Genomic DNA, 18,216 nt, shown 5'->3' with positions numbered 1-18,216 from the left:
TGCGATGGATGAGGGCTGGGCAGTCTGACCGACGCCTGGCCAGGCAGGGAACAAGTGCGTCGTTCTGACACAGCCTGCTTCCCTCCCCTCTCTACACTCTTAGCTATTTTTTTACTTCATTTTCCTTCCTGTGTTGAAAGAGCCATGGGGCCTGGACCATGGAAGGGTTTCCTGGGGACATTCCATAAATTCCTCACAGGCCATTTCTCTGGAGTGGGATGGGTGGGTAAGTGGGAGGCCAGCGGGAACCGGGGTATGAATACCAGGTGCCTCAAAGGAGTGTGGGTGGAAAGGAAGGGCGAGTTGCACAGAGAAGAAAAAGGGGTACTGTGAGCTCATAGAAACAGTCCCAGAAAGGCAAAGTGAGGAGTGAGAAGGAGCTGCCAATTTGCAGGCTGGAACAAGTTGTGGGCAGCCATGCTCCCAGCCTTGCCCTCGAACTCATGAACTTGCCTTCAGAGTGACTGGTCTGCCAGGGTTTGGAGAACTTTCCCTGCTTGGGTGCGTGGCTTGGAAAGATGCCCCAAGTAGCCCCTGAGTGTGCTGTGCAACATGCACAGAGATATGGGAAAGGTCATCACGGGTCCCTTCAAGTCTGGCTGGGTTCTTCCTCTATTCCGTCTTTATCCAGGCATTCAGCAAACACTAACTCCTTAACTGAGATCTAAGACCAAAAGGAGTGGAAGCACTAGCCCCTGGCAAACTGTATGAAGCCTGGATCCAAAGACTGTTCTCAGCATCCATCCCTGTGTTTTGTGTCTGCTTCTTTAAGTAAAAATGATACCAAATTGGGTGCTAGGGCAAGAAGCAACTTGCCTTAGTCTCTAGGCTGGGACAAGCCACTCTTCTTCCTTGGGCCTCGGTTTCCCTGCTGACTAATGAGAACACTGGGCCAGATGGTCTCTAGGTTTCCTTTGAGAATGGTTCTATTTTTCAAAACATTTTTGGGTCCTATCCCATGTGTAGCTACACAGTGAAAAAATTAGGTAGAAAGAAGGAAATGAATAAGAAAAAGGCATGAACCCTGCTTCTAATAAAACTTTCAAGAGAATAAAGGAGACAGAGTTACATGAATGACCCAGAACGCCTATGGCTACTGCTGGTCCCCAGAAAGCCTTTGTGCAGTGTAGTGAAAGGTGGTCTCTATAGGCAGAGAGATTAGTAAAAAGGGCCCTTCTGGCTGAATGTTTATACCCCAGGGTACGTGCCTTGACAAGGAGGGCTGAGGCTGGATTTCAGCTCCCATAGGCCCCTTGGCCCAATGCTCCCATGCAAGGACTGTTCTACCCAGCTGCACAGGAAAGCCTGCTAAGCAGGGAAGTGGCCAACCTCAGAGTCCCATCCTGGCAGAATATGCCACTTTTAAATCTTAGTGAAATCTCAAAAGGCAGCTCCTTTCCTCCTGCATTTTGGGAAAGCAAATGCAGAGACCACACTCGCCCTCTCTTTCATGTACCTAAAAGCCAAGCCAGGGTCCCCAGTCCCAGGCAGAGTAAAGGACCCAACCCAGGAAAAAGGAGCAACCTCACCACCAAGTGAGGAAAGGGTTAATGGGCATTGCTGTCATGAGAAGCAGAAGAGGTCTGGAGGGTTCAGCACCTTCTTGTAAACCCAGGCCAGTTCTTCTCGCCTCCTCTGGCAGCAACTCAGAACGAGCAGATGATGGAAACTCTTCCTCAGGCTCCCTCTCTGCCCTCCTCCTCCCACATCCCAAATAACTTCCCTCCCAGGCTCTAACTAGATTAGGAGGAAAGAGCTACAGGGGTGATGTCAACATCAAGTGTGAGATGGGGTGAGGTCTCGCCTGTGCTTTGATCCACAGGTGGAGGGACTGGGGAAAGGTAGCAGGAGGGTAGGCTTGGGAAAAGGGGATTAGCTGGGACCGGAAAGAATGTGGCCGCTGTAATCCCACATAATGAATCAGACTGTGCTCCGTCTCCACATCCTAAGCACTAGACAAGCAGGTACAAGCTACTGCCTTCAGCCTGTAGTACAAGAGGCTGCCCGTGCTGCCAGCCCAGACAGCCCATGCCTTCCAGCTGGCAGAGGGGCCCCAGGCAGGCATGGGTGAGATATCTACTTCCTCCAGGAAGCTCAGGTGCTGGGGCTGGAATGGGGAAGACACTGTACTTGTAGGAATAGGAGAGACAGACGCATGGCTTCTTAGCCAGGCATCATAAGCCCTCAGAGAGCAGCCCCACCGTTTGCCTATGTTCTTAGGATGGAGACCCATAGCCTGCTTCAACCAGCTGCTTTGGACTCCACAAAGACTGCTGACCAGCACAATCAACTCTCCAGGCCGTGGGGAGGAAGCTGCGATGTTTGGGATTTATAACAGAGAATCAAAATATCAAGTTGTATCTATTTGACTTGGAGATAAAGAGCGAAGTACTTTTCTCCCTTAGGCAGATGTGCGTCCCTACTTCCTTGAAGTGCGGGCGATATTAAAATATGTTTGTATTTCCCTGGCCACTCATTGACAAATGCTTGGGGGAAACAGCTAGAAGAGAAGCCGCAACATTAATCCTTTCCTACTCTGCTATCCTACCCCTTCCGCCAAGAAAATGAAGAAAATTAGAGTTGCCTGTAGTTAAAACTCCACCAATTGCTACCTTCCAGAAGGGGCTCCCAGCTGAGGAGCTGAAGGGCATCGTGCACTGGGACTCACAGACTCTTACCTTTTTCAGCTTGCCACTCTTGGTCCCCACAAAAACCACGCTGTAGCCATTGTAAACGTAGGAGGCCACTGATGTCATGCGGTCCCGGCTGGTGGTGTACAGGGTCAGGCCCTCCACTGGAGTGGAGCCTCCAAGTGGCTGGTTGATGTCTAATCCACAGAAGTTGTCATCAATGGGAACCGGCTGGAAGGAAGAAGAGGAAGTTGGGACGAATAGCAACAGGGTCATGGCAGTCAGTCTGTGGCCAGCTCACCCCTAACTGCCAGCCCTGGGACATTAGGCTTCAGAGAAGTGTGACATGGATGCAGGGTCCTTACACATACTGCAAACAACATCTCTCCATCTGATCCACGAAGCCCACAGAGGACGCTGGGAAGCCAGAGAGAGGAACAAGCAGCCTCCCTCACTTACCCATTCACCTTCTGTCAAGGGATCCAGGGGTCATTTGTAAAGCTGGTTGCTTAAATTCACTTTCTGATCATTTTAATGTCCTCGTGGACCACGCCATTTTGTGGAGATCTTTCTATTTAGACAGTAGACATTCAGTCTAGAGACAGCATCCCAGCACTTGTATCGAAATTCTCTGGAGAGAATTTCTTATTTATTTCTTGGGATGCAAGGCCTCCCTTTGGGCATCAAGACTTTTAAGCCAACTATTCACCACATTCTATACTAGGGGCAGGTTGAAAAGGGTCATGCTAATATTGAAGAGAAACTTATACTTTGAAAAATTGACTTAATGTATATAAACCTCAGTTTCTTCACTTGTCAAACTACCTGCCCACCTTTCTGAGAGAATCCTTGAGGAGCAAATGAAATGCCACTTGCAAGAGAGTTTTAAGTTAGATAATGATTTCCACTATTGTACGGTATACAGGTCTTCAGCCATGCTCAGGCGATGTTCCTCCTATTTACCAGACTTTTGAAGAGAGTGGAGGTGTGCCTCTGTGTAAAGAGTACCTAACTAGGGCACTTTTGAAGGAAGACCTCCTCATGCAAACGGAAACATAGCTGCACGTGAAGTAGAGAGGCTTGGATTCTAGCTTCTCCTTTACTGCTAAGTATCTCTAAGTACAAATTGGACCAGGAACATCCTGTTTGGGGGCTGTTGTGGGGGGCTGTTGAATTAATTATTTCTAACATCTCATGCAGTTAAATAAGTAAAAGACTATGCTTCCTGAGAACAGGGTAAAAAAGGCTCGCGTTCTCTGTAGAGTGCCTATTGTGGGGCAGGGCTGCGATGGGCCCTCTGAAATGCCCCCGCTGACTGAGCAGCTGGAATCTTGTGGGCCAAGTCTGTAGACCCTGGGCCAGAAAGAGCCCTGAGTCATGTTCCTTCTGGGTCTGGAAAGGCATCCCAGAGAAGGAAGGAAATGACTGTTCTAGCATAGAAAGCGTCACGGAGACGAAACCTGCAACCTGTTCCCTTCAACCTCCTCCTTTCACACTTACCAGGAAAGAGCTGGCTGGTGCCTTACTTGTCAACAGCCTCATTTCCTTGGAATAACTGGTTTATAACCTAGGGCATGCAATTGTTAAGCCAGGGTTTTCCCTTCCATTCCTCTCTGAGGTCCACAGGAACAGAGACTTGCATCTTGTGATCCCTTGGTGTTTTGTAGAGAGCTGATGCTCCTGCTACTGGTAGGAATAGAGGTGTTGCCCTTGTGTGTGTGAGTTTACCCATATGTGTATTCTCCAAGAAAGAGAACTGACTTTTAGGTTAAGGATGACCTGGAACTCTGTGAACTCTGGTAAGATGGAGCCATCACTACCCCCCAAACAACACCCCTCACTCCAGAAGAAATGAGCTTCTCAGGAAGGGAGTAAAGCTTGTGAGGGTTGCCAGCTCATGAGGGGTGACTGTACATCTCTACACTCAGTGACATCACACTGGTGGTGTGAAATCAGCTATGATGGGAGCATTTACATCATAGAAATTAGCAAATGCTTCTAGTCAAGGCTCCCACCACCACTACCACCAACCACCATAGCCTGCACAGAGCTACTTGTTTAATATTTATCAGCACATCACTGTAGCCAATGTGGAAAGGTTTTGTTCCTAGGAAGACAGGCCAGAGGAGCAATTACCACCTTTCGCATTTTTTCTTGTCTTTGTTATCCCTGAACCACAGGCAGCAGGTGCCCTGGAAGACTCAGAAGATGTAGTCCTGTCTCTAGGACCATCTAACCATGTGGCCTGAGTCACATACCCTCTCTGAGCCTTAGTTTTCTCATCTGTGATGTGAATGGGTTGGACCAGGTAATCATCAATCATCGTGTTTATTTCCCACTTTCTCCTGGGGCCAAGAAGGCTACAGAGTCTGGACACAGGGACAGACCAAGCCAGATGCTGAGAAAGGATGACAGGAGCAAAAATCTCCTGGTGATTGTGGATTTCTCTACAGCTCCCCTGAAACTGGAAATGCCAGTCCATAAGGAAAATAGTTTGTTCTGAGCCTAAGCTCTTGGGACTGGCTGACATTTTTCTCTCTCCTCTAAATTGTCAGATGCTTCCAAACACCTGATGCCGCTTCACTTTTCCTCAAATGATGGGATCTTGGAGTATGGCTCTCCTTAAAGCAGCATGACTAGACAGAAATAACTCAGATGTGGTAGGCAGTTAGACATATGTGAGCAAAGCAGGACAATAGTCAGGTACAGAAGGTCACCAGGGCAGAAAGCCCCAGGTGCCTAGCAAAGGACAAAACTGGGAAAATAAGGACCTCTCTTCCAGTGTCACTTTTCCTTCCCTAGCATGTCACTAGTCACATAGTTTAGACCCCCTGACCTTTCGTATTACTGGCCATGCAGTTTGGACCTTCTCCTGACCTTTTGGCCCCTGGCATGTTGCTAGTCATGCAGGTTAGACTTCCTTTAGAGGGAGAACAAACAATGGGGCTAGGGAATAGCCCTTAAGCATTAAGCCCCAAAGCCCAGAAAAGCAGCAAAATTAGATAAGCTACACCATGGCTGACATTAGGACCAATTGCATTGACTAATGACCCCTTGCCCTGGCACCAACCAATCAGTACAGATCATGATCCTTGAGACACACCTGGAAAGATGACGAATATTCTAGAGGGGTCTTCCCCTGAAACCCCCAGATAAATATCCTCAAGACGGAGGACGCAGGGCCAGGGAGCGCACCCCACCTTTCCCCACCCCTTTACTCCAGCCGAGTTTTCTTTGCCTCTCTCTCCTAAGCTCCAGGAGTCCTCCTTCTGCCTCTGTAACTTGTTTCTTGAGCCCGTTTCTTCTACGGTTGACTTCTTCTACCTCTGTGAGTTGCTAAATAAACTTTCTCTTATAGTTGGAGTTTCAACTCTAAATTCTTTCTTAGCCAGAACTCAAGTATCGAGGTTGCTGAACCAAGGTCCCATTTAATTCTCTGCTAAAACCCGGTGCTGTTTTTGTCCTCACTGGCAACAGGCTCAGAAGTCACATGGCCCAAACTGAATTCAAATCCTTGTTTTATCATTCATATTTGTGTGGATTTAAGCTATATAGTTTTTTATGAGCCTTTGTTTTTCCATCTGGCAAATGGGGGTGATAATCCTTGCTTCATAGAGTCATAGTGAGGATTAAGGGACATCTATAATAGCATGAACAATAAAAACATAAAATAAATTCCCAGAACAGTCTTTAATACATAGCTGTTATTTAATGAATGATAGCCCCCTTCCTGCTCCCTTTTAGGAAAGTTTAAATCCTTCGTCTGAGTGTTTCATGTTTGTCCAAAGATCATGTCAAAATTAAGCCCTGGGACCACAGCTTCTCTCACCAACCCTTAGCCCTGTCTGAGGCCACCAAATTCTTCAGAGTCCTCATCTGGGACTCCTTGGATTATGAGGGGCCCCTCCCATACACCCTTCTCACTGGGTAAAGGCTGCATTGGAAGATGTGATGCTGGGGGAAGGAAGGTGGGGGACGGTGATGAGGGGCTGTTTTCTCTGAGGTCCTGGTCTCACCTGCTGTCACCTCTCTCCCAGGGCCTTAGCTGCTCTTTGGTCATTAGCCCAGGCTTGTCTCTCTGCAAGTCACTGGAGCCAGAGAAGGGTGTAAGCTTCCTCTTCTCTCTGGCTCAGAAACAGGCAGGATTCAGCAGTTTCCTCCTGACAAGCTCCCCTCTGGGCAAAAGGAACCAGTCAGAACTCTGCCAGGGGGTTAACCCTTTTCTTTCCTCTGGACTTCTCCTGATTGGTTGGAGCCATAGGTTATAGAATTTTAGTCCCATAAAAAACTTTGCAGATTATCTAGTTCAACCTCTTCATTTTACAAAAGCGAAACAACAGCAAATAACTGCTTGTTATTGTGATTAATATTAATAATTATAGCTGCCATTTATTGAATGCTTATTATGTGCCAGGTATTATGCTAAGTGTTTTATATACACCTGTCTATTTGATCTCCATAAGAACCATAAACAGGGTACTATTAGCTCTATTTTAAAGATGAAAAATTATAGCTTAGACCAGGTGCACAACTTGTGCAAAGTAATACAGTCTTAAGAGGCAAAACTGATCTTTAAATACAAATCTGTTGGGCTTCAAAGTCTATAGCCTTAACCAATATCCTATCATACCAAGCAAATGATACTGGAACCAGAAGCATAGAAGAAAAGGCATCTGCTCTCTTGCTTTGAGAATTGTTTTTGGTCCCAATAGCAGGCACTTGCAGTTTTGGGTACTCAGAAGGCAGCCATATGGGTCGCTGCATCTCAGATATTTCCCCCGGCTGCAGATCCAGAGTCAACAGCACTTTGCACAGAAATCTTCCTTCACATTCTTCATGTGGCTCAACGGTTAGCTACTAACGGCACAGCTCACAGTCCAGGCATGGTTCAGATCTGCTCATATATTATCTAACTTGGTCATCCCATAAGGTAGGCATTATAATTCCCATTTCACAGATGGTAATGTAGAAATAAAAATGCTAATTACTTCTGAAGCCAGGAAGCAGCACAGGTGAAATTGGAACTGTGGTCTTTGTCTCTAAAGTCCAAACTGTATTACCCTGTGAGATATTTCTCTCTCTTACTCTACCCCCTCAACTAGATTATAAAATATGTGAGCTTAGTGATCTTGTCTTTTTATGTTTGAATCTGGTACAGTGCTGGGCACATGGAAGATCTTTGATACTCTCTTTTCAAATAGATGGAAGAACAGGCTGGTGGATGGTAATACATGGGAGAGATGGATGAATACATGGATGAAGAGGTGGGTAGGCAGGTGAATTATAGATGGATGGATGGATGGATACTGGATGGGTGTGTCATGACCACTTAGATGGCAGCAACTTGACCCTCCGACAGGACAGTGCTCACCACTGATTTTCTTATCTCTACTGTCCTCTGGTCTGGATCCTGAGTTCCCTTTCCTCTTCTCTTTTGCCTTTACCCAAACACCTGATTATGTTTCCCCAGTTTGTAACATACCCGCCAATTTAACTCCCTTCCCTCTCTTCCAGCTTCCATATCACCCTGCCTACTGAACACCCCAACTTGGCTTCACAGTGGCCTACAAGGCCCTACATGGACACTGTCTGATCCCTGCTGCCTCTGACTGGCCTCATCGCCTCCCTCTCTTTCTCCCACATGCTCCAGTCCAGCTGCAGTTGCCCCCTTGCTGCTCCTCACACACACCAGGCATGTCCTGAAATCTCTGCACCTGCTGCTCCCTCTCTATGGAACGTTTTCCCCAGGCCCCCACATGGCTCACTTCCTTACCTTCCTCAGTCTTTGTCCAAAGGCCACTTTCTCAATGAATCAACCCTGTCCGGGACTGCCTCTTCCCATTCTCTGCTTTATTTTTCTCTGCAGCAATCATCACCATTTGAGAGGCTACATATTATATGTATTTATTTGTGTTGCTTCACTAATGAAGGGTGGAGGGGCTTTGTTGTGTGGGTCACCACTGAAGTTAGCAGTGCCTAGCGTGGTGTAGATTTAATATATGTATGTTAGATCCTGAACAACGCAGATGTGAATTGTGCAGGTCTACTTACACATAGTTGTTTTCAATAACGACCGTAATTGTATTTTCTCTTCCTTACGCTTTTCTTAGTAACATTTCCATAGCTTGCTTTGTTGTAAGAATACAGTATGGGATACATATAACATACAAAATAAATGTTAATGGACTGTTTATGTTAGGGGTAAGGCTTCTAGTCAACAGCAGGCTATTAATTAAGTTTTGGGGGAGTCAAGAGTTATAAGTGGATTTTTATCTACACAGGGGGTCAGTAACCTGATCCTCATTGTTCAAGGATCTGCTATATTTGGAATGACTCAGTGGATCAGCAAACATGCCCTAGTGTCTGGTGTATGTCAGACTCTGCGTTGTTGGTTACCACCGGAGAACATGAACCTGAAAACCGCTTGCATTTCAGGCCACTGGTGGTCCAAGAACAGGGTGTACGGTAGGGCACGAGACGGAGAGTCGGAGCCCAAAGCCTAGATCAGGAGTAGAGAGAAGCGAGCACCTCCTTACCGCCTTGGTACACTGGACGTCCTTCCCCAGCAGCCAGTTGAGCTCCAGGTTGCCCTCACCCTGGTAGCAGGACTGCAGGCGGTACTTGATCTGTAAGTTGATGGCTCGGATGGGGAAGGCACAGAGGGCAGAGTCATCAGGGGGGTGGTGGTACTGCTTCTGCCCTTTGGAGAAGATGGCAAAGAGCACATCATCCTGGCTGCTGATATTGAAGGCCTGGGCCAGGGAGTCCCCGGGCTTGGCCAGGTAAGCAGCCTGCAGAAGGCGGTACTCCACCCCAGCCCGGGTGCAACCAAAAGGCAGGGACACATAGGAGTGGAACTTGGGGTCATCCTTGCAGAGCCTCACGATGCGCGAAGTGTAGAAGAGGTCTCCAGCCGAGTTGATGGCCACACCCTCCGGGGTCTCAGGCTGGACAGTGAGGAAGTAGACAAAGCCCCCGCTGGCAAAGCCATAGATGTAGAAGATGTCAAAGTGGGAGACCAGAGCCAGGGTGTCTGAGGGGATCTTGATGAGGGAGGAGACAAAATCACTGTGTAGCTCATAGTCAAGCATGGCGGAGGACTCGGGGTCACGGGGCAGCTTCCTGCTGGACAAAGTGGGAAAGTAATCCTGCTTTCCATCCACAGCAGTGCCAATGAAGAGCTTGCCATCCTGCCCCTCAGAGCGCACGATCACCCCATACATTGTCCCCGTCTTATTAACGCTGGACAGGTAGTGTTCCTTCTTGTGGGATGGCTCCACCAGGATGAACAGGTCATCCAGCCGCAGCAGCTTGCAGACTCCCTGGTAGAGGCTCCCACAAGCCAGCAGGCGGTTCTCAGGGTAGTCAATGATGAGCAGCTTGTTGACGTTGTTGGTGAGGGTGAGGACCTCGCTGCAGGGCTGCACAATGAGGGGTGGGTAACAAGACTTGTTGTCCTCTTCCGGCCCAGTCTTGTGAGCCACCTGGATGGTCAGGTTGCCTGTCAGCTTATAGACTCGGTTGATGGCTCCCACGTACACTGACCCCGTCCCTCGGTGCACGGTTAAGTGGTTGAAGGTCCAGTCTCGGTTCTCAGAGTGGAAGGTGCTGAACTGAGGCATGCCAGCTGCTGGGCGGGCTAGCAGCACCCAGACCACTGAGAGCAAGACCACAGACCAGCTGTCAACCTCTGTGGCCCATGGCCAGGGCCTCCTCTGTTCCATGCTGAGAGGGGCAAAGACGAGGAGGCAGACCCTCCGAGTGCTCATCCACGCCACCTTCCTGGGTTGGCCCTCACATGGTTCTGGAAAACACAAGGCAGGGAGGTCAGATGGAAAATAGTCCTGAGACGAGTGAATTGAATTGCTTGACCTGGAGTCCCAGGCCTGGCTAGCTCTGTGAGTCTCTTCCTTCTATATTTCAGTTTTTCTATTTTTAACATGCTTTCTCCCTCTTGGAGTTGTTCAAGGAATCCTATTATCTATTTTGGTCTCTAGCCTTACACTGTAAATTCCCTTCTTTTATTTTACAAAGCATCTCTATTTCTGTTCTCTTAAAACACTATTTTTCTCTCTCAGAGAGGTTAAAAGACTGTTTAAGTTCACCCTGCCAGTCGATCCCCTGATCTGGAGTAAGGCCAGTCTTTCTTACCCAGGAGTCACTTCTGTCAAATGAAAATCTCCTGTTTTTTAAAACCACTCCCAGACTCTGATATTGCAAATAAAATTCTTTTCCCCCCCAAATACTATCCCCTCACACAGCTGTGTTTCCTTACTTTCTCAAGCTCTGTCCTCCACAGGAAAAGACTTCAGTCTCACCCTCTCCAAAAGGAAGAATCACTGGTGTTAGTCACTACAGTTTGTTAGAAAAGAGAGACACGCTCTGGCCAATAGGGCTGGGATTGTCGGGCGTGCCATTTAGAAGTCTGAACAGCCTCTGGGAGATGGGTAGATGCCCCCCACCCCTGCCACATCTCTGGGGCAAGAGGATGCCAGTCACTGCTTCCCAGGGCAGAGACTGCCAAGGTCCTAGAGACACTGCTCCAACTTCTGCTTCTCTGCAGGTGGGGCTGGCCTCCTCACCAGGGGGGGATTGGTCATCTGAGTTCACCTTCAGTCACCTAGACACAAGTTCTGGGTTTAGAAAATGTGGGGAGAGGCAAGTTGAGGGTCTGTCTCATTCCAGCTACTGCTGGAGCCTAGCGATTATTTAAGCTCCATGAAGTCACCTCCCTGCCCCGCCCCCGCCAGCCTCATGCTGTTCTGCCCTGCCAAGCCTGGTCTCCTGCCCCGATTCCTTTGCTCCTTCCCTACCCCTCTTTCAGATGCCTGAGCCCTAAGGCTTTTCTGTTTTCCAAGGAAGTTGCCCAGAGGAGCAAAGTGGGGCTCCTGTGGAGACAGGGCCAAGGGCGTGAGCCTGTCCCTTTCCTCTGAGAGCACTGCTCCTGACTTGTGTGCAAAGGGACAGTGGTAGCAGCGGGTAGCAGTAGCAGGAGGAGACTGAGAGCCGTCTAGCAGAAAAAGCTTTCCTCCTGCAGGATAGATTGCCCGGCACCTTTCTTTGACAAGTCCAGACAGCTCTGGGCAGCAAGGCAACAGGGATGGACACACCCTCGCCAAGGATGGAGAACTGGCTCCAAGGCAGCTTAGCAGGGCCCCATCTCCTTCTACCCTCCAGTCTGGCTGGACAGGGTTAGAATCAGAACAGACGCCACGTTGGGAATCCAACTGATTTTTGGCTCTTTAGAGCCAAATCTTTAGAAACTCTTCTTCCACTCCAGCTCTTGAGTGCCGGAGGCAGGCCCCACCTGACAGCTCCCCTCCAACCAGGCTGCACAGGAAGGTCTGAGGTGACTCAGAAGCCCAGGCTTCCTTGGAAAGAGGAAGGCAACGGCACAGGACCCTGGCTGACCTCTGGGACTCCAGCACGGCCCTTCCGGCCCCACGCCCGCATCTACCGCAAAGCCTCGACAGACAGACAGACAGACGGAGCTTTCGGTTTGAAAGCAAGTTATTTTTAGCTATGTCCTGGGGCCGGTAGCAGGACGTGAATTCCTCGTGAGGAGCCGGAAAAAGGAAATAACAGAATCCTTACATTCCCCCAGCTGGACAGGGAACGACAAGAGACCATTCTGGGCATGCCCCTGGCTCAGCTGGTGGAGGGCAGTATGTTCCACAAAGAGCCATGGGGAGGAATATAATTGCCACCACGCTGTGCTAGGGCTTTGCCTTATAGAAACGCTCTGAGACGCTGGCACTGCATTTGTGAACAGCACACTCCTGCTTTCTCCACAAAATATATGCATTTATATGTTTAGCCTGTGGCTACAGGAAGAAGGTCCTGGTAGCAGAGATAACATCAAAGGACACAATGTGAGGTTAAGATGAACCACCTCAGCTCCCTACCCAACATCCCCCTGAGATTAGTGTGATTAGCAAGTGGCTTTGTTGTTAGGCAGAGTTGGGAAATAAATCTGGGACTGCGTGCAAGTCAAGTCTCATCTCCCTTTCTGGTAGAATGGGGATAATTGCAGTACCGACCTCTCTGGTTATCATGGGAGTAAATGAGATGATGCAGGGAAACCTCTTCGCCTGGTGGCTGGCACTCAGAGAATACTCAGCTTCTGCTCGTTACTGTTTTCACTGATACTTCCCCAGGAAACTGCACTTCAGGAATCCTGCCAGAGCTCTTGACTTCTCTTTTTGCTCATATTCTTCCTTTTCTTGGGAATGAATATTGTGGGAAGAGCTTCGATCCCCAGCTCTCCCTAACCCAGGGAAGGGGTTCAATTTGGGAAGCATGTGTCAAAGGAAAGAAGAGATCTGAGGTGATCGTCCCTATCCTACTACTGCACAAGTCCCAACACAGTCTCTCTGCCACCTGCAGGGGGCATGGCAGAGGCGGGGCATCTGGAGAGTTGAACTATGAATTGGAAAGTTGGTCTGGTAGCTAGAAGGCATGAAGCCATGGGGCAGGAGGAAGAGTAAGGGACTTGGGAGACTTTGATTCAAATTCTGCCTCTGTCAGCCATGAGTCACATGGTTTTAGACTAGGCTAGCATTTCCCTGAGCCTATTTCTTAATTTTAAAATAAAGGGTGTTTGAATTAGCCAGTTTGGAAGATTTCTTCTTTCCGATGGAATAACACCTGAGGCTTACTTCCTTCAGCTTCTACAGTCTGTAGCTGACATAGATGCTGAAGTTCTTCCATGCTGCCTGGTTAGGTCAGGAATTCTCAACAGACCACTACAGTGGGGCTGTTTGCCTCTTACTCCTCAATCAACATCCACTTTGAGACAGACAGCTTTTGGTGACCAGCCAAGCAAATTCATTCCGTGGGGCTCAAGGGCCGCCCATCTGGGAGTAGCAGGCGCTGGCAGAGTGGAGTCAAGAGGCAGCATGGGCTCCTGCAGTGCAGGGGTGGCAGGGAAGGCTCACACTCTATCTTAGGAGTGTGGCTTTCACAAGGACAATTGACTTCAACAGTGAGTTGAGAGTTTTCGCCTTTCCATGCCAGGGCTGACGTAACTAAGTAGCTGTTCCAAAGCAGGGCCCAGCTAGCAGGGATCAAGTATCCTATCGGAGTTCAGAGAAACACCCTTGGTGGGGACAAGCACCCATCTTTGCACCTCTGATGAGAAGCTGGTCAGTGCAATGGTTAAATGCTTCGACTCTGAAGAGCTGTGTAAAATTGGCCAAGGTCCTTAACCACACTGTGATGTTATCTATCTACATAAAATGGGATTAGCACAAGCATATGCCTCATAGGATTAGTATGGAGAAGTCACTTAATACATATAAAGCACCTAAAACAATGCCTGACCCATTTTAAGTGTTTACCATACATAGCTTTTATTAGAAGTAATTTATTTGTCGATATTTCTTGCTCTTCGTTTCCATCCATTCCATGATCTGTCTTAGAATGAATTATCTGTCCTTGATTTGCTAGAAGCCAGTGAACAAATGCCTATGACCTTGCATACCTATCATTTTCTCCTAACTCTGATTCTCTGCCGGCGTCGGCCTCAGGAGTTTCCATTTAAAGATGCCTCCGTTTTTCTGCCACTTCTCCTCTCTCTGTCTAGTTTGTGAAGTCACTCTGTCACATGCATTCTCAAGACTGTCTAGTTGCCATTCTCTTACCAGCTTCCCTCTCCCTCACCCCAAGTCTCAAACTGGGACATGCGGCTCTGGGACGCTTACCCCACCAGAGGAGCCTCCTAGGACATCTTACTCCAAGCTCTTTCAATGCCAAGCAGAGGCCACACATGTCTGTTTGGGAAGCAGTGTCACTAAATATTTTATTTGGAGGGCACGGTGACACCATCTCCTGATCAGGATTCAGGAGGCAGGTGTGGGTGACAGCTAGTGGAGGCATCTAATACCTTCCCGATCAGCTGCTGTGGGCGTCAGTGGCAAAGCAGGGAGGAAATGACAATCAGGCATTTCCAGTTCAGCTCAGTGCAGGATTCTCTCCACCCTGCTGATCTGCTCTATAGCGTTCTTCAGATACCCAGGCACACATGCTTTCACTTGGCCTTTCTTATTGCAAAAGGAGCTGGTAGGAAGAGGAGTTAGAGTCCGGATATGATTTGGCCAACTGAGTCAAAGTTGGTGATAGCAGATCGCACAACCCCGGGCCCACCTGTAGCTTCACCATCAGCACTCTCTCCGCTCTGTCATCGCCATCACCACCTTCATCACCAGCGCCACCGCCATGCACCATCCCGGTTAGGACACTTTTCATAACAACAACAGCAACAGGAACCTATTATGACTGCACCTACTAAGTGGCTCACACAGCCAGGATCCCAAGGAGCCAGATGGTGACAGAGAAAAAGGAGGCACGGTGGCGAGGGCTGTGAAGTCATGGAAGGAGTGAGCAGCTGCTCTAGAAACTCTCCCCACGCTCCTCGCTCTCCCAGGGCAGTGGGAAGTCCATCCTCTCCTGCCGCTCTCCTTTCCAATTAGTAGGGTCGGTAAGGCAGCAATTCAGGGCCAGCGCGGAGATGATAAGATTACTCCCATTCCTGACCTGTTTTTAGATGAAGAAACAAAAACCTATGGAAAGGAAACAAATTGTCCAAGCTAACCCCAAATGAGTCAGGGACGGGCTGCAATGGGAACTCTACAGAGAGTCTCATGTTTCCTTAGTCACAGGCAAAAGGATCCTGACAGTCAGTGATGTTCTGCCTCAAGGCTGCCTGCTGGGAGTAAAGAAGGTGCCTTGAGAGGCAGTGGCCCCGTGATCGGCAGAAGTGAGCCTGGCTCCAGGCCTGGATAGGGAAGAAGGGCACAGGGCAAACCTAAAGAGGTGCATGCAGAATTAAGGGGCAGAGGGAGGGAAAGAGACACTGTCCATTGGCTCCCTCTGTGTCAGGGAGGATGACCTCCTGCGACGGACTCTAGGCCCAGGCAGAAATCGCAGGCAGGAATGAAACGTAGGCTGTGCCTTGGGAGCTAGGTATCCTGTGCCTCATCCCTTTGGGTTATAGGCAGCCGCACAGACAGGTCAGATGGAGGCTAAGCACAGGAAGCCTCTTCTCCCCAAAGAGATAGAACTACAGCAGAAGGGACTAAAGTCAGATATTAAGGGGGATATCCTGGAGAGGATCCCTGGGGCACACTGCCAAGCAGACTACGGAATTTTCCGACAGACAATGTTCCTGACAGGTGTCTAGGAGTAAGTTTACCCGAAGGCAGAGGGGATTGGTCCCAGTGACTTTAGAAGGCTTCTTTTGCTTCAAGATGCCTATGAGGATAAAATGTCTAAAGGAGAGATTACGGGGCCCCAGCTTGTCCCCTGTGGGTGGAATGACCCCGAAGGACCTGACATAATGTCACTTGCGTGGCTGTACAGGCAAACATTCCAAGCGTCACTGTCTAACACCGACCTCAGAGGTAGTCCAGGCACGTTGGTAGCACAAGGTGAGCGAGAGGGCAGACCGAACGCAAAGGCCCCAGGGAATGCCAGCAGCTGAAAGGCCTCAATTAGAGTGAAAGGAGTTATCTGGTATTTAAATAATTATTAGATTGAAGGAGTAATCATGGGTTTGAGCTGATTTTTCCCCCACTGTCACCCTGATGGGGTCTATAATATTATTATTCAAATGCCCACGATGCTCACTGAGAAGAGACCACGAGAGGAGAGGGTGGGGGAGGGGTGGTGAGCGGGGGAGAGGGAGAGAGACTCATTTAATCTCCCTGTGACAGGGCTGCAGGAGGTACGATTAGTCTTTTTCTTATTTCAGCTGTCACTCATGCACAGACACCGAAGATTGTTATTAGCGTATTTTATGCACACGATTTAAAGGGAAGAGAGGGTGGGCTGGGGAGAGGAGAATTTCCTACAGAAAATAACAGGAACCAAAGGAACAGTTTAGATGTCACTGCTATACCAGCTGCGTTTGCTTCATTAATCGAATGTCATTTCCCCCCCAGACTGTGTGCTGTTAGGTGAAGCTGAGTGGCTGTACTTTGCCCCAGAGGGAGAGAGAAGGAAGGTGAGGGGAGACAGAGGAAAACGGGCCTCTGCCTCTGTGCCCTCTTGGCACCCTCCTCCTGAGAAGGGGAACCAGATGAGACTGTGGACCCCCGCCCATGTCAGCACGACCCTGGGTGACCATTCCTATCCCGTTACCTTCTTTCACCGTGAGAAGAGAGATGCCCTGCTTATCTCTGTGTGCAATCCCTTTCACCAGTGGATAAACCAGATCCTCTCTCCAGTAACCAAGGAGTAAGAGAGAAAAGAAAATTCAGAGAGTCCTAACAGTCCTGCTCCGCTCTGAGGGAAGAGCCCGCGTTCCAGGGGGCAAAGCAGCGAGGATGGTGTGGCTGGAGCCGTGTGTGGCTCTCTGCTCTGGAAACCAGCCCTTGAACCCACGTAAGCCCATGACAGCAACGGACTCTTCTTCTCAGATGCACAGTGGGCAGACACAGGGTGACATGCAGGGGCTGGGAACTGGCAAGAAAGGCAGGATAGCAGGTGTTATGGGTTCAAATGTGTTCCCCCCCAGTTCATACGTGGAAGTCCTGACCTCCAGGACCTCAGAATGTGACTGTTTTTGGAGGTACGGGTTTAAAGACGGAATCGAGTACAATGAAGTCATTAGGGTGGGCCATAATCCAAATGACTTGTCCTTATAAAAAAGGAAATTTGGACACAGAGACAGACAGTCACAGAAGGAAGAAGATGTGAAGAGACACAGGGAGAGGATGGCCACTTACAAGCCCAGGGGAGAGGTCTGGGATGAACCCTTCCTTCCCAGCCCTTGGGCGGAGCCACCCCTGCTGATACCTTGACTTCTTGCCTGCAGAACTGTGAGACAATACATTTCTCTCATTTAAGCCACCCGTTGGTGGTACTTTGTTACAGCAGCCCTAGAGATTAACAGGGCATGGAGGAGTAACATTCTATAGCATCTTGGCTCAGGGATTGCTCTTTTAGAGAAAAGAGGTGTGTGCCTAGGCATGTCTAAGCATGCGTGCTTGTGCTGAGGGGGTGGGCATGAGCCACCATGGGGCCCAGACACTTAGAGAGGTGGATGTCTTACCATCTCTGTGAAAACCAGGGCAGCATGCAGACTTCCTCTTCCACCAGCTGAGCACCACGGCCCGAGAACCCGCTTGCGTTGCCTCTCCTGCCTTTATCCCCATGGGATTAGAATTGGGCATTTTCCCACAGAGTGTTTCTAGCCTTTTTGTCTCCCCTGCCCTGTTCTTCTGCTCCTGCCCAGAAGAGTCCATGTGTCACTTCTCAGATCCAAGAATCTTATGGATATTTTGTGACTCCCATAGAGCAATGTACCTCTAGTCCCACCCCCCAGCTATTGCTCCCGCCTGTCTGGGACCATGACCTTTTCATGCTGGGGAGGGTTTTCTGTTACTTTTTTTTTTTTTAGATCTTCCAGTGGGCTCAGATCAAGCTCTGGAAACCACACCGGCTCTCACAGGGCCTTAGCAAAACATCCAGTGTTTGTCCTCTCCCCTCACAGGCTGTAAAAGTTTGGAGTTGTCTCCCTGAATTATGAAGGGTTCCAAAGACACGCACTCACTTGAGGTGAGTGTGCAGGGGAGGGGGGCACTGG

At 49.2% G+C, this 18,216-nt stretch overlaps 1 protein-coding gene and 1 long non-coding RNA gene across 3 annotated transcripts in view; one reads left to right on the top strand and one right to left on the bottom strand.

Annotated features, from left to right (window-relative positions):
* The window catches only part of PLXNA2 (plexin A2), a 209,399-nt gene that overhangs the window by 174,320 nt on the left and 16,863 nt on the right, over positions 1-18,216 (bottom strand). For both annotated transcript variants that reach the window (XM_037070965.1, XM_037070964.1), the window contains exons 2-3: positions 9,167-10,434; positions 2,679-2,861 (exon numbers count right to left, since the gene is read on the bottom strand). In XM_037070965.1, the coding sequence (XP_036926860.1) occupies positions 2,679-2,861; positions 9,167-10,399 (1,416 nt within the window). In that variant the 5' untranslated portion in view covers positions 10,400-10,434. The remainder of the gene's footprint in view (positions 1-2,678; positions 2,862-9,166; positions 10,435-18,216) is intronic.
* On the top strand, positions 7,730-16,821 carry LOC119004230 (uncharacterized). The gene is made up of 3 exons (XR_005070153.1): positions 7,730-7,894; positions 9,066-9,258; positions 16,571-16,821. It is a non-coding gene; the product is annotated as an uncharacterized LOC119004230 (long non-coding RNA).

This window comes from Sturnira hondurensis, unplaced genomic scaffold, assembly GCF_014824575.4.
Source record: "Sturnira hondurensis isolate 20B ecotype Veracruz unplaced genomic scaffold, ASM1482457v3 Scaffold0019216, whole genome shotgun sequence".
Classification (NCBI taxonomy): Eukaryota; Metazoa; Chordata; class Mammalia; order Chiroptera; family Phyllostomidae; genus Sturnira; species Sturnira hondurensis.
The sequence above is the reverse complement of the archived record's forward strand: the minus strand, read 5'-3'. Positions and strand labels throughout refer to the sequence as shown.